This window comes from Tyto alba, unplaced genomic scaffold, assembly GCF_018691265.1.
Source record: "Tyto alba isolate M040663 unplaced genomic scaffold, T.alba_DEE_v4.0 Super-Scaffold_48, whole genome shotgun sequence".
NCBI lineage: Eukaryota > Metazoa > Chordata > Aves > Strigiformes > Tytonidae > Tyto > Tyto alba.
Window position 1 is genome coordinate 2,273,496 of NW_024881324.1, and position 22,951 is coordinate 2,296,446.

General features: G+C 36.9%; 1 protein-coding gene across 1 annotated transcript in view; it reads left to right on the top strand.

Annotated features, from left to right (window-relative positions):
- CTDP1 (CTD phosphatase subunit 1) overlaps positions 1-22,951 on the top strand; it is a 113,761-nt gene that overhangs the window by 65,266 nt on the left and 25,544 nt on the right. The window contains exon 12 of the mRNA XM_032998884.2: positions 9,341-9,528. Within this exon, the coding sequence (XP_032854775.2) occupies positions 9,341-9,528 (188 nt within the window). The remainder of the gene's footprint in view (positions 1-9,340; positions 9,529-22,951) is intronic.

The window sequence follows — 22,951 nt, forward strand, 5'->3', positions numbered from 1 at the left end:
ATAACCCAGTTTAAAAAGGTAGTCAGAAGTGATTAAGCGATTGCTGCCACTGAGCTGCTGCTTTTTGAGCAATGAGGTAGTTTTGTTGCACGTAGACCAGTCTTGCAGCAGGATGCTCTGAGTGGCAGTCCACCTCCCTTCTTTATTCCTCTCATCTTGCAAGACCAGGAAACCCTGCAGCTAAATTTAAACCCACCACCTATTTGTTGAAGGTGTACTCCCTCCATGTTGCTGCTTGATGCTTGGTAGTGTTATGCACAGTTGAAATGCTGTTCTTTTTTTTCAGTGATTCCCATCAAGTCTATCCTGCTGGATAGGTGAACAGCTGTGTTGTGGTAATTTTTATTTCATTCTTGGACTTCGCGATTTTTAAAAAAATTACGGTGTAGATTTACAGGCCTATTACTCCTTAACAAACTTTTGGATTTCTTTTGAGAACAGAATAAAGGAAGATTAGAGGTATGGGTGGCTTTATAATCCGGTAAAACCATAGCTTCCAGTCTGCAGCAATGTCACTGACTGAGAAATTGTTACGTTATCTCCCTTGAGACATTTTCTCTGGAAAGAATTTGAATTTAAAAATGATTGTGAATTTTAGTTGGTAACTTTTAGTCCATGTGAACTTGTATTTCAGAAATTGGTAGTTAGGCATGTGCTTTTTTTCTCCTTCCAACATCATGAAGTGTTACTAATTTAACTGAAGAAAGCAATTTTCATTATACTAATAATAATGTTAATGTTTTAAAGGGTCTGCCTAGAATCCTTAAGTCACCATTCAAACCACCCTACTTACCAATGAAAGATTTGACCTCGTGTTTCTTTTAGCAGTTTCAGGTATTTGTTTGTCCTAAGGATCTTGATGTTTACAAAGTTTCTACTCAAGACTAGGCATTGCTTTCCAGGCAGGAAATTCAAAGATACTCAGAACTTCTAAATGGCATTCTTCGAAGGATTAACAGTCTCACTGGATCATAAGCAACCATAGGTGATGTTGTTAGTGTTGTGTTTTAATAACAATATCAGTATGTAATTGCTAAGTGACATTTTCTTTCTAAGTGTTAACTATAGTAGTAAAGCCCAGATGTAGCGAACTGTACAGCTGCAGTAGTCACAGTTACCTTTCAGTTTGCAAAAGTTAAGTGGTCCAGTTGATACAGGCAACCTGTTTGGTTCGGCTACTTTCCTTCCCTGCTGTACCTGCCTTTTAGGAGCACACCATATTGCCCAGGGCTGCACTAAAAGCACGCGCAGGCCTCAGGGCCGGCACAGGCCTCAGGGCCGGCGCAGGCCTCAGGGCCGGCACAGGCCTCAGGGCCGGCACAGGCCTCAGGGCCGGCACAGGCCTCAGGGCCGGCACAGGCCTCAGGGCCGTCCGGGCACAGCAGCGCTGGGAGCTCCAGCTGGCACGTGCCCCAGCAGGGTCCCAGCCTCGGTGCCACCTCCCGTCAGTGCTGATTTTTAAATCGCCGCGTTTCAAATTTGAGCATAGTAACTGTGCTCGGCACAGAGCAAAAGCTTAAAGCTTTTTCTTCTCAGATTATTGCTTTTCATCCTAAAACTGGTCGGTCTTTACCAGAGGCTGCTAATATTTCTGTGTTCAATAACAGTGGATGAGGAGAATTCCAGACCACAAGTGCCAGGAAGAACGTTTCAGGTTTGGCTTTGCTCTCGACTGGCTTCGAATCTAACTCAGAAATCCATTCACTGACTAAACTAAAAAAAGCTTTCCATCGATAATGCCCTTTCACAGAGGAAAAAGGCAATTCACCTCCCACTCAAAAGTATACCACAAGATATTTAGAAAAGCAAGTTGTATTTTAAATAATACATTTTGAGAATGAAGCTCTCTCATTCTGGGACTTCTGCTGCTGAAGAACAAAACAGTAATGTCTTTGATTACTTCATTAATACTGTTTGTATAAAAAAGAACACAGTAAAATATTTTAATACCTTAATTGCTGATGAAGAAACTACTGATTTTTTTTTTCTGGGGGTCTTTTTGCTGGAAAGTAGAGAGAAACAAACAAAAAAATGTGTTTATGAATATGAAAACAAAGAACAAAAATAATTAAATACAGTAGATGGTCAAAATTATGAAGAAAAATAAGTTCCCTTATTTTGAAACTAATTGGATGTTCTGAAAGCTTGTCATAAAACCATTTTTAAACCATTAAAACAGTTTCTACTTTGAATTTTTTCACACTGAGTAACTGGTTGTAATCATAGAGATAAATTCACTTACGGTATATTTTTCTTTTTCTGTAAAAGGTTTGTTTGCTTTTGGAATTTTAGTGGAGCTCTGTCTTTAAGTACAATTATGTTTTCTTTACACTTCAGTGTTGATACTGCTTTTTGCTATTTGGCTTCACTAGAAATTAAAAAGGTTTTATAGGTGTATTGCTGAACTCAGCCCCTTTTATCACAGACCCACTGTAACACAAATCAGTTTCCTTTTAAAATACATGTAAAAAACTAGATGGATGCTGTAGCTGGTAGAAGACAACATTCAAATAAGCATAGCCACCGCAGAAACTTTACCCTGACATAGAAAGTTGCTTAACATCTGATTTTGCTTAAGTTTTACATATGGATAGAATCTGTATTATACTGTTTAGCATAAAACCAAGGAGGATTTGAAATTAAAGATGGCTGTCTGCAAAAGTTAAATGACTTTATGCTTGTCTTTCTGCCTTGGTCTCATCAAGGTGCTTTATCAATCCCGTCATGGCCTCCCACTCTTCTTCTTTGCAAAAGTGCTTTGTTGTGCGTGTCAAGGGGTTAAACTTTGCAAGTCATTTGCACAAATCTCCTTTCTCCTGCTCTGCTCTTGATAAACCGTTCTTTGCATTACCAGATGCCCAGGGTATATGATTCGAGGAAAGAGGACAAGCATTTGTGAATATGCTATAATAGCAATACTTTCTCGGGCAATTGCATCCCATGTCGGTGTCTCCAATTACGCAGCCTTGTTTGAACCTTTTGAAGAACATTTTTCTTCTAGGAGGCATTCTCATTCTTCTCCTCTTTGACTGCCCCACTTTGCCAGCGGAACGGTCTCAGAGCCACGGGGCGGCGGGGGGCTAGTGTGCCTGTTTTGGAACACTGCTGCCAGGCTGCGCGTACCTTCCGCCTGGCGTTGAACCTCCCAGGGCTGCGGCACCACAGTGGAGCGCTGGGGGCTGACCTCTTGTGAGCCGGGCTATGGGGAGATAACTACACCTTCTTTGGAGTTACCACTACTGTATTAATTCCTACTAACTACTTCATAATGTGGAGTTAGTAAACTTTTTTTTTTTTTTTTTACAATATTATGTCCATTTATTTTGCCACTGACAGTTTTGTTTTCATACCTGTGTGCTGGCATGTTAGAAAGTTCAGTGCACAACTCCAGGAAGATGGAGCCACCACTCTGATTTGATTTGCAATCTAATACCATCGTTCACTGTTAATTTCACAGGCTCAGAAGTGCTTTTTAATTTGTAATCTTTAGTGTCACCTTTCCCATCTACTCTTCATTGGTTTCTCATTTTACTGCTGTGTTCAAGTTCCTGAAATAGTCTGCTGATTTTTCTCTAACATTTCATGTGAAAGATACGTAAAAACTCTACGGATCTACTAAAAAGCAATAGTTTGGGACAAAGCAGAAAGGAATGTTGGAAGTGGAAGCAGGGATAAAGAATAGGGGCTCAAATGGAGAATTATGGGTGCTTCTAAAAGCAAGCTTTGTCCTCTAGGGAAACTTTTAAAATTCCACAACCAGTGTGCCCACCAGTTCTGCTGGAGAAACAGTGAGTTACATGGAAGAGCAGCTTTTGTCAGTATTGCTAGTGCACTGCAAAGCAATTAGAATGTCAGCAGCATTTGGAAGGTGCCTATGTTTCAGGGACAGTTTTCTAATGCAGATGTGGTGTAAGATACTTTAGAAGTACTTGAGGATAGAATTAAAAAGCACTGTCTCTCATGTTCTCTGCCTGTTTATGCACATTTACTTGATAATTTTTAAAATACTTGCAGTATTGAGCAGCTTGTGTCCTGTAATTTAGAAGTAACCTGTAAGACCAAAACATTACCTTTTAACTTTTCTTTTTTAATAACAAATAATAAATCTTCATATAAGTCATGAAAGTGCGTAGGAAATCAGTCCCAAAATTTTTTGGTAAAAAGAGAAAATGTCAAGCAAAACCAACCCCAAACACAGAACTGTTTTGGTTATTAGGAACAGTTTTGAGCACACTGGGATTTCAGGATGTCTGCAATGTATTTAAGTATATTCAAAAAAGTTGTGGTGTGCATTTCATGATTGATTTTTTTCAAGACTACCAGCCTATTACATTTTAAGTAATTGTACACATACAGTTTGAGATATGTATTAAAAGAAATCACTGTTGGTCATGTTTACAATGTAGGTATATCATCCTGACCAGAAACAGTGACTTACTCAGCTAATTGAAAGAACACTGAAAGAAATGCAGTGCAGATAAAGCTAGTGAAATTTGAGTTGACACATGGAATGTCTGTTTGCCTTTTTTAGTCTGGTATTTGTCTGCAGAGCATCAATTTACCCACTAATTGGATAGAGTCGGTGGCGTGTTACCTTTTATGTTTAATAACTACTAAGAGGTCATCATGGTCCCTGGCACCAAACGTGGCAGCATTTTAAAGTATTTGTAAAGAGTGTAGTGAGGTAATACCATGTTTTACGTGGAGATACCTGCAATTACTGGTGTACTTGGACATCTTATTTTCACTTCAGAGTTATTTTTATGAATTTATATGCCCTTTGGGGGGAATATAAGGTACATGTTGAAACCTTTTGGCACATTCATGTGGCAGATTATATGCAAGTTCTCCTAAAATTCAATCTCAAATACCTGCTTAGGAGACACAGGCTTTATGCTGAAATGACGTTGGTTTTTATCTGTGCTTACAGACAATACCAGTTCAATTGTTTCCATTGCTAAAAATAAAGAGTCATTTTTATGGCAGTAGAAACAAACCTGAAGAACTTTGTAAATACTTGATTTTTTTTTCCAGTTTTCCCTTAACTTAGGCAATCAGTTGGAGCAAAACTATAATTGGTCTTTTGGGAAAGACTGGGGGGCAGGGGGAGAAGTGTGTATCTTCCATGCAAAACTGGAGCACAAAATGAACAGCTGTCCATTAAACCTATTCGTTTTGTAGAATTTTCTGTAATTCCAGTAAAGAATTGGTTCAGAGCATTTTACAGCTTTTAGGAGAGATCATTTAAGTAGGTACATGTGTTGTCCTGTTGCTGTCTATGGTAATTGCTTTCTCAGTTCTATTAAAACTTGAATTTTTAAATACTTGCTACCTTAAAACCAAGAACTAAAGTTTATTCACAGCTCCTTTTTTTTTATTATTTTTTTTTAATATGTTGTTTACATTATTCTGTATGTAATTGCTTCTTCCAAAAAACGTGAAGCGCCATGGTAGATCTCTGTTACATCCATAATGTTGTCCTGAAACATTGTCTGTAAATTATCTTCATAACAAACTGAGGTTGCTCATGACAGTTTCTTTTTTGATGTTTTCTCAGAGTCTTGATTCATTTTAAATGTGTAAACTCAACTTCTGGAATGAAAACATTTTCCAGCTGACCTGGTTCATTATTACTACAGGAGGTTTTGGCTTTCTTTTTAACAAAGCTTTAGGTACTTTACAGCTCCTAATAAGAGAATATGAGACTGAAAATCTCCATCTCACTGCTGCTTCATCTTTATACTTTGTCTGCATGAATGTATGCCGTGTTCCTCCTAAATGAGAAATAAAATAATTTTGTCAGCTGAGGACTACTTCTGGCTTTTATAATCAGGTGTTTAAAAGAATTGTCAGACTTTTCATTCTCTTGCTAAATGGAACAATTTGTCATTTTCAAGGGATGAATCATTTTTCTTTTTCAATGTTAATCATTCCTGCTGTGTTATAAAAGTCTTTAAGTAGTTTAAAGATAGCTGCTATGGCAGTGTTTAAGCAGTAAACATCCCCTCACTGTGTCTTATCAATAAGATTTGGTATTAACTGGCATTTTCTTCTGAAGTATTATTTGTTCCCTTTGTAATAATCATATAAAATCTAATAAGCAGAAATTGTAGTTGGTACATCAGTATCCGTCTTGGTCTGAACCAGACTGAACATTTTCTCTGTTCTTTAACCTTTTTTATTGATTTTAAGTTAGTGATGTGTCTGGATAGATAGTTGCTGCTTAAATATTAATATGTTTTTTTAATCTATTAATTTGTTTAAGTGAAGGGCTTAAATCTTGCTGCTGGAATGAAAACATAGTTTTTCCATTTATTTTGAGAGTTCTGGAAGATGAAGATATGGTAATCTTTGTATTTTTCAGCGCAACTTGCAATGTAGTCAATAGTTAGGCATCCAAAATACAGATTCCTGCCTTTCTAATTAGTGGTTTGTAAGGACCATCCCACATTAATTGTTTTCATATGCAATGATTTTCAAAACTTGCTGTATTTCTATGATTCATACGTGCATTTTAAATACCCTTCCACAGAAATGGGGCATGTATGTATACAATTAACTCAGTAATTCTAATATTAAATGGCATAAAAGACATGGCAATAACTAGACTGCTAGTCTGTCAAAACTGTTCACACAAAGTAGGTTTTAAAAGACTGTAAAAGTTCAGTTTGTGAGAGACATCTGTAACACTGTCTATCAACCTAACTTTGTCCTTTGGAAACCTTAACATGTTTTGTAGTGAGAACGTAGCTTTAAACATATGACGTTCCAAAAAAGCACTGCTTTTGGAATGAAGGAATGTGATTTTAAATATAAGACTTGCTGGAAAGGAGTTGTTAGAGCTGTAGATCTGTACTGCCATTTGACTGTTGATTGTTGGCCATGTTGACTGCAGCAAGTATCTTCTAAGGGAGCTCTACAGGCGTGGTGTTCCTACCATCCCATCCCAGACCGTAATACTTAAACACATGAGGCTTTCTATGTGTTATGTACACCCTGAAAAATCCCTACCCTGTGTACTTTCCACACTATTGCCAAGCTCACTGTTGGCTTATCTCTAGCTGTCTTTTCAGTCTCCCTGACCCAGGATTGCATTCTGTAATTCTTATTTCCATGCATATGACAACTTCTGGTCATGGGAAGAGCAATTTTTGGACTAATGCAATTTGATTTGACACAGCAATTCCTACAGTTTCTACCTGAAACTGTCATCTGGGTTTAGATGCACTGAGCTGGTATGTGGTTCCTTTTTTACTGTTGTTTCTTTACAGCTTCCACAATGAAAGAGCTGGGCATTACACCACAATGTTTCAGTAAAAATGTACTAAGACAAGAGCCAATGGAAAAACAGCTTAAATTGTAGATCTGAGAAGCTTGCAAGTTACTTTTCATTTTGTATAGAAATCATTCCATCCAAAGATAGTATAGCCTGGATTTTTAAACTGTTTTAAAGCTGGAGTTGTAGAACTCTAAAACAATCAGCTACTTAAAGAAATTTTTTCATGAGCATACTTTGTAACAAAATGTCCTTGCTTTCCCTTATGCTGGCAAGTCTCCTCAAAAAATATTATTTTAGGATGTTTTGAAGTACTACTTTTTTTTTTTTCATTGTTGTTATTATTATTCCTTCTACATCATTTCTATTTTGCAGCAATATAGATAGGCAGAATCCTCAGTGTAAAGTAGCACAAGATAAGGAAGAAAAATTACTTAATACTACCATCAAACAGGAATCACTGAGTAAGACTTGTAGAAAGATAATAAATCCCCCAAATCCATCTGTTTAGCAGAGGGCTGAAGATGAATGCCACACACTCCATCTTCCTGAAGACAACAGGAGTGTGCTGGGAGTGATCTGTGTGCTTGGTGAAATTGCTCTGTGGAGCACCTTCACCATCGTGGGTCACACGCCTTTTCCCTCGCTGTTAGGACACCAGAAAAAGGAATGGAATGGGTCTTTGACTGTTACCAAACTTCTGTATTTTCTATTTCCTCTCCCTCCTTGCTTGCAAGCTCTCCTTTGAGTTCCCTTTCTCTGAAAGGGTATTACATTTACCTCTACCATATTTCCAGTAGATGATTGGCAAGGTGTAGATCTTTTTCATTTAGTTTGATAAAGAGGGCAGCTTTGACTTTCTTTCCGTGCATATCAAGGTAAACAAAGAAATTAGAGGTGCATTTATGAAGGACCAGATATAAGTGACTTTCTTAGAGCATTCTTCTAGCTTTTGGGATTATCAGTGTAAAAACAGTGGATAAGCAGTGTAAAATCTTTTGGTGCATGTTCATATACAGAGTTTTTCTTCTTAATAAAGCACATGTGGCATTAGTGAGAACAAAGAGTAGTTGTGAAGCATATTTTAGCTTACACTGATAGAAGCTGCTTTCAGGAAAAAGTCCTGAAAAAAGTATTTTTCAGTAGAAAAATACTCATGTGTAGCTTCTTTCCAAGCCCTCTATCATTTACCAAAATAGAGAGACTGTGGGATTTTCACCTATGTTTTCAACTTTCTGAAGGTTGAATGCTGACTCAAAGAGAATCTAACCTTTTGAAGCTCAGCAGGGGTAGCTCATGAGTATAATTTGCTTTTAATGATGATTTCAGAAGTTCCAAACCTGTCAGAGCAAATTAACACGTTCTTAGAGGAGCATTAAATCCCATGCTAACTTTTCAGAAGCAAAGGCCAAATAATTATTTAATGAAATGTGTAAATGTTTTGCAGCTTTGCCTTTATTAATGAGCGTAAATGGACAATCTGGTTAGACCGGAGTTTTGTATGTTCCGTTCCATTCATACTGTATTATACACGTCTTTAAATACACTTCTTTAAAGTTATATATCTATTAAGGAATACTTGTAAATATAATAATACTTATTAGCTAGAGACTTTAATATGCCTTGCCCAAGTGATTGTATATGCTATAATAGTATAAAATATATATAGTATAAAATATATGTTATTATATGTTACAATAGTACAGAACATCTATTCCTTAAATTTCATAAGACAGCGCATTTTTCATAATACAGTTTCTTGTTTACAGCTGTTCATGTTATAATAAAGTGCAAGCACCTTCAAATGTGACTGTACCGTGTATGTGAGTGTATGTGAGTGTATATCTATTGTAAACGTAGACTAAATATATTTCATTTGAATAGAAAAAGAGTTGTTAGAGAAACTGCGTTGAAGATGTTAGGGTTTAATTTGAATTTTAAAAGAGAAGGTCAAGGAGAGGTGAAGTGTATTCCTAATGATTATTTAAGAGCAATCCAATAGTTATGAAAGGCTGATACAGAATAGTCTGTCAGAGGATACACTGACTCTCCACTCTTTGGCAGGTGGATGACATCTTAGGAGAAGGGAGTGATGAAAGTGATAGTGAAAAAAAAAAGCCAGAAGAGGAAGGTGAAAAACCTCAGATTAGTGCAACAGAGACTCCAGGAATGAAAACAGATCAGAGACCTGGATCATCATCATCATCGTCATCATCATCAAGTGAAAGAAGCTTAACAGGCAGTGTACCCAGGTATGACTTTTTCAAATGTAAAAAGAAGTGTTAATGATGTTTCACTGCGTGTGTGCATTATTCAGCATGCTTTTTGACAATGCAATCTTTGTGTCATTAATTTCTGTATGTAGGTAACTTTTTTTTTTTAATAACTGTGAAACCGTAATGCTTACCTCTGCAGTGTTTTGGGACTGATATAAGGAAATCGTCACAGTAAATGCCTGTTGGGAACCAGGATAAGGCCTGTTTTGAATAACTAAAGACCACTGAACTGTGCTTATTTTTAAGTAGTCCGATATTGCTACTGATGTCTGATACCTGACTCAGGATCCTTTGCAGTGTTACTTTAAGTAAAATAAGCATGGGTTTGGAAAGCTACAGTTTTTTCATCCTGGGTTTTTGAGATACTTTTATCTGAGACATTCATAAAAATGAGGTGGTTGAGATGGTTTTCTCCTTAGAAAGAAATTTAAACTTGCTAGTCTCTTCTGCAAAAATTATTTTAGTGTCCCAGCATTGACTGTTGAATGATGACTATTAATGAATTTGCTAGTTAAATTAGTAAATAATAAAAGAAGTGCTTATTTTAAGTATGGTAAGGAATGGTTCTCAATCTGTAGCCCCTCAATAGTTTTTAAGCTTAACAATATATAGAGAATAATATAAGATGAAGATTATAGCTGCTTTATTTTACAGTTGCTGGGATCATCATCCTGTACCACAAAGTGTCAAAACTGCAAACATGACTCAGATGTGCAGTGTAGTTTTTCTACTCTCATAACTGCACTCTGTTCTCAGTTGTAAGAATTTAAGCTCTATTTTCCTTAATGGAGGATAATGTAATTAGTAGGACTTAAGCAACTTATTTGCATTATTTTAACTTCTGTGATCTTTGTTCTAGCGCACAAAGAATGTATGAGAAAAATGGCAAAAACCACCACAGAATGAGATACATAAATATTTATGAGGAGATTTTGATTTGGGTAGCAATGTTGCTGTGTCAGGGTTTTATTGTAGAAAGAGCTACATGGGAAGTTTGCACAGGCCTTTTAGTTTATCGTATTTCTAATCATTGAGCATCTTCAAAAAAATTCCCGTCTAAAAGGTATGAAAATTTAATCTGTGTCAAATAGCTAGAAAAAAAAACATTCTCTCCTAATCAATTTTGGAAGAGAAAAGGCAAGCCGGTGATGAATATTTTTAGAATACCATTTGAAGCAGCAAGGCATGGTGGCGGCATGTCACTGCTAATTCATCTTAATACTGTGATGTTTTGTTGTATAGAAAATGCACCAAACACTGAAAAACAAAAGGCAAAAAGAATCATAGTAAGGAATATTGCTTAGGGTTATTGCTAAATACTATTCCCCATGTATGGTTTACAAAGATAAAATATGTAATTAACTTTTCCTCTATATAGGAAAGTTCGTAACTAAGCTGGGCAGTACTTCTGCACTCAGAAGCCATGGAGGGGGAATAGTATTGTTGTTAGAATAAAAGTCTTTTGAGTGGCTTCTTAAGTAACTTTTTTGATCTTCTACCTCTTAAGAGTTTCCCTGTCAGTTTTTTTAAATTGCATTCAGGATTGAACCTGAAGGGAGTGCTGGAGAACATACTCACAGAGTGCTGGTTCAGATGCTGACCCAGTGTCTGCTAGGCAGGAAATTCTGCTTGATAGAAGGGAGCCTCTGCCCATCATTCTAATTCCATTTTCAGTTTGAAGCTTTAAATTGATGTTTTCATGGTCAATCAGTGTTGTATGTGCTAAAGTGATACAGTTGTTTAAACAGCAGGATTAAAATCGCCAGGAGTTTAGTCCATTCCAACACAAATACTGGCCACGGTTTCTGGGGACCACATTTCTAAAAACTAAGTGCTATACAAGCATATACATCCCAACAAGATCTGAAGTTTTTGTTCTGAAAAATTGGAGTCTTTGGGGTGTTAGGAGCATAATGAGGCTGAAATTACATTCAGTAATTTTCAGTTATTTCTGCTGTTGTGTAGCCTGGTCACGAGTTATTTGTTACCATGAACACCATCACCTCTTGCCACATTAAGAAAACAGAGGCTTTGTATTCTAAAGGCCAGTCCCAACTATTCGATATGTAAATCCACCCTGGACCAGCTGTTTAAATCCTTAATTCACAACTTGTTCTGCTCACCCTGATGTCTGCATTTTAGTTATTAATGTTTCTGAAAAACAAAAGATGAACAAGAGAAGGGCAGTCCAAATATGATCCTGTACTCTCATGTTTTGGCTCAGCTTGTTCCTGGCAGAGATGGGACCTGCAGGGACTGTAGGGCGCTGGTAAGCGATGCTTCGCTGATCCCTTATGTCTTTCCTGTAGTTCCTGATGCTGGAAACATAGCGCTTACAAGATAGAGATCTAACACTTCTGTTTAATGTTCGTCTTCAGTCTTGAAGTCTACAGAATACCCTGATCATTTCTCTGATTGGTGCCACTTCTAAAAGTCTCAGGAATGGATTAAAAAAAAATAAGTAAAAACCTTTGAGAAATCTGATAGCTACTAGGGGAGGGGAAGTGCAGCATCTTTCCTACATCCGTTTACTTTTATGAGTTTTGGTAGGTACCATGCAGTTAGGTTGCAATTTGGCAGCCTACAGTTGTTTTAAAATCCCAGTTTCTTATGCAACTTAATAAAACACTTGCTTTTTAACCTGACATTTGTCAGCTAAAGGGTACTGCATAGACCAAACAATGAATGTGAATTTCATACTGTATAAAAAGATGAAATAGAAATTAGTAAAAAAAACATAGCTGTAATATTCATATTTGAGCAGCCTCTTGTGATTATGGCCTGCAAAACAATAAAATAAGTCATTTGCAGCTTGCTTTTATTTAGAAAGTCTAAAGGCTTTAAACAAGTTTTTATTCTTGGTCTTAATCTTTGTGTAGATAGTATTTTTCTGAGATGCTTCTTGCCTTATTTTTTAAAATAAAAGAATTGCTGTTTAGAGCTCCGATCCAGATTTTGTTGAAGCAAACAGGAGCCTGACTTCAGCTGGACTTGAGCCCCCTCACAATTCTACTGAAATTCTCTAATTAGAATGAAATTCCACTTAGTCTATTTGAAACATGTCACACGTGAAATTTATTGCTGTAAGTTACGATTAAGGAGTTCTAAATCATGAAAGTGCACAGGTGTTTTTTAAATAAGTGTTAGTAACAATTAATGGTATGTAATATGAAAAAGCTTTTTGAGACTAGTACAAATAGAATTTGTTTGTAAGATAAAACCGAATGTTTAGCTTCCATAGCACAGTATATACCTAGCAACAAGAGGTATCTAATTAGTTGAGGTATTTCAAGCTTTAAGTTGTCAGTGCATAGTTTGCTTTATTTTTCAAGTGCATTTTGATTTCCCTCTGCTGTCTCCACTGAGACTTGAGTGATACTGAACACAATTGCAGTTCTCATTTCCCCTTACCTTAAACTTGCATATTGTGAAGTAGTTGCCATAACAATATGTGTTAAACAAATACATTCTGGGTTAGTATGCTTTAATACTGGTCTTTGTAGGAAGAGGAAGAATCAGGTGAAAGGCTGTGACAGTCTCAAAAGAATATAGTTGGTAGAAGGATGGACAGGCACGTGAAACAAATAATGCTGTTGAGAAAATTAGCCGAGCAATATGCCAAAGATTGGGAGTTAGCCTCCTTCAGTTTATAGATCCTGGAAATTTTGAGTGGACATGTGAAGCCCTGTGTCTATGACTTGCCTATTTTCTGATACAGAGCAGACTTTGAAAATGGTTAATTAAATGCTTCTGTTTTATTGCTGAACTAGGAAGTTGAGTGCAGTTCATTTAATAAATAGAAATGTTAAAGGAATTGGGGCAATAGAACAGGAATTTGAGATGTGCCTTCTCTATTGCTGTCTACCAGTGGCATGGCTTATAGCTGTAGCATGTGGTCTTTAATACACCTAAGGTTTCTCTTAAGATACTGGAAATATTTAGTGGTGGACGGGTGTTAGCAGGAAATAAAAAATCACACAATACTGATTTAGTTTGAGTACTTACGTTCGTGTGAGATCCTAGACGGATACCCTTCCTGTTCTGAACCATCTGAACCCTTCTTTTTCTGTGTTCCTATGTTTGAGTGCAGACTTTGCAGTCAGGTTCTAATTCTTGAGGGAAAGGACATGATGGGAACCTTCAGATTTTTGAAGGATAGCTTGCGCTGCAAACACTCCAGTATCCAGCACCTCTTTATGTGTCTCACTTGAGGAATTACGGTCCAAGCAGTACTTTAAACAATGAGAAATGAGCCCAGCAGTGACACTGAAGTGAAAAATAATGCAGTTCATTTACCTATGCTGTAATATTCAATTTAATAGAATCAGTGTGTTGTAACTTGTAATAACTTCTAAGTAGGAGACTGAACTGCTGTAGCAGTATTCTATTTGCCGTTAAGTCACCATGATGTGGAGAGTCTTCCTTAGAGGTCTCCAGTTTCCAGTAAGCATAAGGGCTTGTTATACTCTGGGAAATTGTGGAGAACTGAAGGAGTGGTGGCTGCCCCTCCATGGGAAAGCCTGTTTGGGTGTTGGGATGACTGAAACCTTCCAGGTGTCGTGTGTGAGGCCTCCCTGAAGCACAGGGAGTTGGAGGCAGATTGCTGGTTCTGCATCCCCGCTGCTGCCAAAGCACAGGTCTCATCACGTCCGTGGGCTTTCGTGGCTTGGTGTTTGGTAAAGGGCAGTTTCGTGTGTGGGGAGGTGGGCTGGGTTTTGGTTCCGGTGTTTGCACACATTGGCTACCAACAGGAGACACCTTCCCCCAGAGGGTGAGTGGGAATGAAGGAGGAAGGTTGCAAACATGAGACAGATCAAGGCAGTGATGTCTTTGAACAGATTATTTCAGTCATGAAAGGTTGCAACTAAAAAGTATGGTGGTTATTTGAAGCATGCTCATTAAACCACACTTCTGTCTGTATCAACTGTTAAGCGGTTAACTTCATTTAGACTTCATGTACATCAGACAGGTTTGATCATGTATTCACTGAAGAACTGTCTGGATTTTTCGTTTGATTTTCATAGGTTTTGTTCAGGTTCCCAGCATGCTCTGTTTTTTTTAATAAACTTTCTGCATGCTCTCAATTCACAGTGCCAATACCAGTGCCTTTATAGCCCTCAGTTCCAGTCTTGGTAGCTTCAGCTTGTGTAAATCTGGTATAAGGGCTAATGGTTGCTCTGCTGAGAATTTCTTTACTTTGGAATGCAAATTTCACTACTTGTGTTAAGACACGTTTTTCAGTTTAAGAAGGAATTATTCTCCTCTGAATAACTAGTGAGACGAAATCTAATAACTAGAAGAGATATCTAATATATTAGCAACAAAATTTTGCTTGCAGGATTTAAACTTATTTTATAAAAGTATAGCTCAGTGAAATGTTTCCCGTAGCAAAATTTCTTACTGATTATTTCTGCATCAATCCTGAGTAGATATTTTTGACTAATGGAGAAGTCATAATTTTAAGAACAAATGGGTAAATTATAAAAAATATATATGAAATAGTAATTTACACTTGGATTTCAGCTTATTTTCAAAACAGCTGAAATGCCTTCTGGTTTTGTACATTCACACTGACAGTTTCTGATATGTATTTCTTACTAAATTCAAGAAAGAAGCATTTTAGGTTACTTTGCTACAGAGCAGTATTGATCTGAAGTCTTTTAGGGAGCCTCCAGTCTTTGAAACTATACATAGAACAAATCTTTGAACTCTGCTTGAACTAAAGCAAGTTGCTTTACTCATTTTTGGCCGTCTGATCAGAAACAGTCTGCATATTAAATCTGTCCTTTGAGTTCTTCCAAAACAGGTTTTGTTCATCTGTCTTTCTGTTGTCTTAACAAATGAGAAGAGTGGTTTAATTTAAAGTGCAGCTAGGTTACATGATTCACGATGTAAGGTAAAACTTCAGCTATCTATAGAAAGGGCTTGCTAGCTCATAATCAAGGAAAACAGAGCTCAGAGTCTCAGAAATCCTTCAGTTGTCTTTTCTGTACCCATTTACTAGACTTTTAAAAGGAACAGGGATATCTCGATTCTTTTAAGTGCTTTCTTTTCTTGCAACTATAATAGCACTTCCTTTCAACAGCCACTTTGCTAGAAGACAGAAATTACAGTTTTGCTTGCTTTCTTGCTGCCAGAAAAGACTGCTGCAAACTCCTGTGCAAAATTTTGATGATGACACTTTTCATCCTGATTGAACCAGTATATTCACTGTCACTATAACTTTCTTCCTGTTCCCAGTCTTGGGACCTAGGTTTTTACAGCTCAGTGCTTCACAGGCAGTCAGCCTTGCATTTGTTATTCAAAGTCATCTGATTTTTTTTCAAAAATAGTTTCAATGACAATCTATTCAAAATGTATTAAGGAATTAACTGGTATATGGTCAAAGTCTTGCTGAACGTACCTCAATAGCCAGCAGCACATCTCAGATATGACTGACAAGCTAATTGTAGAAATTAAAGCATTTTGCCAAAGAATGCTGGTCCTCTGTTTTCTTGTCCAGGCAACTCATTGCATTGTTTCAGGAGTAAAGTCTTAGTGTTATTACACTCTATAGTCTTACCAAATTCCTCTCTAAATGAAGCAAGCATACTGATGATTTGATCTTTACAATATAGAAAAGCTGAATATCTAAATTTAGAAGTATTAGTGGTTTAAAGTCATCCTTTCCTGTGTCCTGAATCACTTGCTGCATCAGCATAGCTCACTTAATCGTCAAGCAGTCTGTCTGCTAAAGAGTCTCTCTATAAGGTCACCCTATACAGAACACATTGTGTGAAGTTACTTTTTAAGAATTAAATCTTTCATTAGCTCCTTTCCCTTGAAGTAGATTTTATTTAAAGGGACACTCAGTGGTGGCTAACTGCAGAATGAAAAGGGGATCACTATTTCTGTGTTCTATCCAACACTTGGATGTTCAAGAAAACATTATGCTTAATTCCTGATTTAATAAATCCTAAAGTAAACAATTACTTGCCATTGTTGGTAATTGGAAAATTTTGTCTGTCTGAAGAAAAATTTAACTTTATTTTGCTCTCACTGATATATCTTTTCCCAAGTAATTCCCAAGACAATTAGTCTGAATCTCTGTGATGTGTGGTTACTCTGAACTAATTAAGTTTCTGGAGAAGTAGAGTTTAATCATGCGTAATACTGAGGTCCTTTTGTAAGACTCTTGTTCAGATCTCCCTCTTATAAGAGCTGGAGTTAATTACTGGATTTGGCCTGAATTGGAGTATCAGCCCGTTTCTAAAACTGCTCTGTGGCTTTGGCTGTGGGCCTGCCATGTCAGTGGCTGTGGGATTACAGAGGAAAATGTCTCATTTTAAAGACTGTGTCCCCTCAAAAGTTATTACATCTATCTTTGTATTGGAGAATCAGCATTTCAGTTAAGTGTTGGTGAATTAGGACGGATCTCATAGCTTGTTCGGGTGGTTTGAGACCTCTGCATAGAATTAAGATTGCTGGAAAACTTCAGAAAGCAAATACAGCCCACTTCTTGATACTGTCAATGAGATAATGAATCCCCAATCAAACAAAATATGTTTAATAGGAGCAGCAGATCATTATTGTTCCTTGATGTAATTTGCTAAATAAATGTAGTTTTCCTACTTGAATACTACATTTTAATGAGTGTCTTCCTCCATTTTGGTGAAATCCAGTATGTCTCCTCACCAAAGGAGGAAACCCACTCAGCCTTTGAAAACAATGAATAATCATTGAGTAGGGAAAAAAACAGACCTAAACTCTACAAAATTAAAGATCCTTGACAGGCAACCACCTCCTCTCCTAGTTGTGGGAAAAGCTGATTTGCTTTAAGAATTTGCAATGATAGGTGGCATTTGTCAGCTTGAAGGTGCTTCCCTGGAAATTCCTGTTCATAAGCTGGAGCAAGTAAAGGAAGCTCAATATAGATGATGTGATGGCTCCAATTTTATAGATTGTTACACTTCTGAAGTTTCAAGTTGTTGGGAAAAGTTTGAGTTTGTTTCACAGAGAACAGCCCAAATTTGTCTCTGTAATTATTGCTGTGATGAGACTAATTTCTTATAAATTCAGTCTAATTCAACATCCTAAATTCACCATCTGCGAGAAGAAAACATGCTTCAGGTAGTAAGAGAATATGATTAATATTTGGTTTATATAACAGAAAATTTTGATTAAAAATTTTGCAAGGTTACCACAAGTACTTTTTTCTTGGGTTTAAAACTTAACTGATAAGGGTAATGCAATGCCTGAACTAGCTAGCACGTTTCAAGTCTGTGCAATACTCTTGTGAAGAGTTTAGGTGGCTATTCAAGAGGGGCATTTTGAGGCATTAAGAACTGAAACTTCCACCCACTTGTTTTCCAAAAGTGTGGATTGAATTCAACTTCCAGACCGGAAATTTTTCTTGTTGTTTCATGTTGGTACAAATCTTTCTTGATATAACGATAGTTCTCACAGTTACAACAAGCTAAGAGTATGTTTAAATGACTGAATTCCCTTGCGTTTCTAACGGTTTGGAAGTAAAAAGACTCTTTGTATGTAGTACACATAAGCAATTAAAAAATTACTGCAGCTTCAGTTAGGTTTTTTTCCAGAAGCAATGGTAAAACACTCCAGACTGAAATCCAGGATCAGCTTTTAAAGACAAGCGTTTGTGTTGGCAGCCCGTCTTACTGTTTTCACATGAGCCGGCTGTTCAGCAGGATTTTAATGTCACTTCTGTTTGGGAGTGATTTGAATGAAGACTCTAAGAATGAAGAGGGCTCTAGGCATGCAAAGCATAATTTGCTTCTCCACTTAAATACCATTATTGAATGAGTGTCCACTGTAAACATTAGTTTCCATTTATGTTTTTACTCGAAAGCTCTTGTGTTAGCCAAAAGTTCTACACAACAAAATAGATACCGGGGCAATAACAAATTTTTGAAGCCATTTGAATTAAATAAATCTGTTTCCTCTAAGGATGATTTTTTTTTTTTTTTTTTTTTTAATGTTTGTAGTCCCAGATGCTCTACCCTCTGTGCTATGTTGAAGCAACAATTCATTTGTTTTGTCAGCTAGAAAACTGTAGATCCAGAGGGCTGAATAAATGGAAACAACAACAAAAAAAAAAGGTAGAAGGCATTGACAGAGCCTTAAATTAAACAATAAAATTTAAAAAATACAGGAAATGACTGATTATTGATATTATGGGGTTTTTCCTCATCACAGAAGTATTTTTGAGCTTATATACATTTTCTCATAAAGAAAACTTGATATTTAAATATATAGACTTTATCCCCTCTTCACCCCACTTATTCACAAAGTTTGACTAATATGTTAGAATACACTGTCACAATATTCCTAATTACTTTTGTCTAGGGTTGTACTGGAATACTTATGGATATAAAACTAACTGCTGATGTACACACAGTTGTCCTGTAAAAATGTATTCTAGTGGTGTGAGGAGATAGGCAGTGAAGAGTTACTGCATAATTATTAAACTGCAGCCTGGCAAAGATTCTTTTCATGTGGGGCAAATATCTAAAATACTTACACAACTCAAGCTTTTTCCTGTTGTACCTACTAGAAATCACACTGCTGCGGTACCTGCAAGCCTGTTGCAAAGTCCTGCTGGACTGACTTCGCTTAAAAAGGCTAAAAAGCAAACTGGGCAGAACAGAGGCTTTGGCAAGTGATAAGCTGTTAAGGTGGAAAGCATTTGTCTTTGCAGAAATGGTCTTTGGGTAAACACTTTAATAGGTGGGGTCGGTAGCATTAAGTTGCCACACTCTGCTTTTGAAAAAAATAAGTAAAAAAGATTAAGTCATTTAAGCTATGGGGAGAAAGTTTTATTAAAAAAACAAACAAACAAACAAAAAAACACTAGCTTTCCAGTATTGAAAAAACACCTGTTTGTGGATTGATAACCCTTGATTTTGGAGTGCTGGATCTCAGGTGACAGGTTCTGTATGTATCAAGGATGTGCCTTTTTCAGTCGCTCTTGAAAATTGTTCAAATTGTCCAAAATGGACCAAATTGTTCAAAAGTTCCAAGTATGTGTGTTTCTCCCAGCAGTTTTAGTCACGTGTTAGCCCATCCTTATTCACATTGCATGCTATTATTAATGTATTTTATACCAAGTATTTTCTGCTGGAGAAACTGAAAGTGCTGTAATCAAGAATACCTAAGATTCTAAAAGTAAAGACGTATCCTAAAAAGAGTCCTTCAGCTGTTACCTCTGTCTGATCAGGCCAGGATCGTATTAGTGACTACCTTCAAAGGTTCATTGGGGTTTCTTTAGTCAACTAGAGTGCATCTCATCAACATTTAACCATGTTCTTTAAGTAGTAAGAACATTATTTCTTTTGATAGTTGGTACTTACGTTTCAAATATACTGTTAAGGTTGATTCTCAGCTTTTTATCTTTGTGAGTGTCTCATATTCCTGGTAAAATAGACCTCTCCAAATTTATGTATATCTGAACCAGTCATTCTGTCCCCCATCTCTTCTTGGAGAAAAATAGTTAGCTTGAGGGGATAGTTTATTTCACTGACTTTGAATGTCTGCACCTAGGAAGGTAAATCTCACCCTTTGGTACTTCTTGTCTCTGTTTTAAGGCACACAAAATTTCTTTTTGAAAGCAAACCATCCAAAGGATAGCTGTACTTGAAAAATGTAGTTACAGCCCACACTTTGTTTCATTTGAGTACCATTTTTTCATGAAAACTAGATTTGACTGAAGTAAAATGCTGTCCAAGCTCTTAACTGATACCTTCCCCATAGCAATCTTTATCATAAAGCTTGAGTGTACACTGGTTGGTTATTGTAAGTGTCTACTCATTGATCTGTGGAGCTTCAACTAAAATTTGAAAATTGAGTGGATTTTTAAGCAAAAAAAGTTCAACAGTATTAGAATGTAATTGCCAGTGTCTAGAGAAGTCACTGACAAACGCAACTGTTATAACGCAGTACTGGAAGAATTTTGTAATTATCAATGAAGAATTTAAAAATGCAGAAGGAGGAATCAAGAGAGCTGGAGATCTTACTCTTGAAATTACATCTACTTGTCAGCACGCTTCTGTTTATCACCCCACTTACTATCTGTAAAATAATTTTTTTTCTTCTTTTTAAAGATGCCAATCGTATCATTTGACTGTAAACATACTTCTAAAAATCATTCTTCTGCTATGGCCTCACAAATAATACATTATAATGGGTTGCACTTCATTTGCAAGTGTGAGTAACATCGCAGTCTTCTAAGCCAGTCCTTCTTTTGGAGGACTATTTGTAGATTTTTACAATAGAGAAAATGACTATTCAAATGTCATATAAGTTTGTAAGTTTGCATGCATATTTTCACCAAAATACTGCCTCTGAAACTTCATTTTGATGATATGGAGGGTTACACTGTACCTGCGTAAAACAGAGAAAAGCATTCACCTTAAATAACTGACTGAAAGAATTTCATGTTTAAATTTTGCAATATATTGCTCAGTAGTCTTGGATCATTGTAGAAGCAAACCTGTAGGCTTTTTAACAAATCAGAAAGAATTTCCACTGTATTTATGTTGTTTAAAGCCTTTCCTTTGTTTTAGTTCTTTCACTCTGTCTGATGGCACAAGTGCTACAACAGCATGACCAGAAAAAAGGGGAGTTGTCTCCACATTAATGAGGTTAAGCATCACTGTTTTTTCTTGTAAAATGCTGAGTTATTCTGTAATTAATTTAAAGCTATTACAGGATACAGTTTTCAAGCTGTCTTATCAGAGAAACTGCTTGCTTTTTTCCTTCTGATTATTAGATCAAAATGGAAGATCCAGCGTGACTTCTGCCCTGAGGAAGCCGTCAGCTGCAGGCAGTGCCTGTCTGTGTGTCTTCTCAGAGGGGAAGGTCAGGGCAGAGGGGCTTTTTTTCCCCCCTGCTATGCGAGATCATTTTGTTAGAGCAAAATTACTTTTCATGTCTGCAGCAACCAGAACTGTGAGACTTGGTTTGTTACTTGTGCCTTAGAAAACAAGTTACTACGCTGACTGCTCACTGTTCTTCAGAGCCTCCTCATGTCAGAAAATTAACAGTTACCTTGTGTTCAAGAGAATTATTGTTACAGGCAAGTCACTTAGCCAGGCAAGGGGGAAGGAGTGCTTCCTGTGGGGAGGGACTGCAGAAACAGATTTTCTTTTTCGGCATGATATTCTGACAATTTTCCACTGGGAAGACATCTGCCTTCTAAAAAAGCTACCAAACAGAGTTTATCTGGAACTTAACTTTCTGCTCCCCAGCAAGGTTTGTCAGGCTCAGTGACAAGGGTTAACGGTGCGAAGGATCCCACTAATTCCTTGAGGTGCCTGTGCCACCCCTCCCACCTCATCAGACAGAATTCAGCCTTGGAGCATTCTTCACTTCTGTTTAAAGTCTGCTTTTCTTCTGGAGGTCTTTTCTTACCTGTGCAGAAACACTGCTTTCTTTTAAAGGAGTACAAGGAACACACAGATTTGTTAAGTCAGTGAGGGATTTTCTCTTTAGGTCTACATTTCAGGTGACTTAAGGGAGCTAAATATGTATTTCTATGCCTGGTTTATAGACACAAACAACCCTTCATGAAAACATTGGAGGATCTTATGGCTTTACATTCACATTATTTTTCTATTTGAAAAAAATTTGCACTGAGAAATTCAGAAGTTTTCTGAATTTGGCCAAAATAGATGCATAGAAAAATTAGTTTGAAAATAGTTTTTTGTTAAAGGTTTAAGATGTTAAAGCTGCCTGCAGTTTCAAAGCTACTTTTTACTGATGGAGTTGTCTTTTCTTAAGATTTAGAGAAATCTTTTTGACTTCAAGATTGAATCATGTAGCCCTTCTATACACACACAATATTTCGCATAATGGTATTTGCAAAATAGTAACAATATTCTATTTGTTTGCTGTGCCTGAATTATGTCTTTTAGCTAACTTGTTCACTTTTCTTTGTCACATACATAGGAGGAGTTGTAGGGCTTCCTAGATTGCTTTTCATAGAGGATTCAAAATTCCATTGCTGTGAAAGGATTACACCCAATTTGCTCTGCTTTGTTCTGTATAATCTTCCTAGAAAGTTTTTACTAACAGAAGTGCCTTTCTGTGCTAAAAATTAGATTTTTCAAGTTGTTGTTTTGTTGGGGTTTTGGGGGTTTTTTTGTTTGGTTTTTCTTTTTTTTATACATTAAATTAAATTAGGTCTCTGATCTGCTATATTGAGTGCCCTGTAAAACTGGAGGGTTTTTTTTTTTCCCTCCTCCTCCAAAGGTATGAGGTGTAGCTATGGTGTGTTACACCTCGAGGACTAACTTTAAACCATATGGAAATGTTGGGTTGAAAAACAGGTATGTGTTAGTTTTATCAGGCTTTTGCTGCACTGGTGTGCCAGGAGCAGGAAAAGATGCAGAAGAATGGG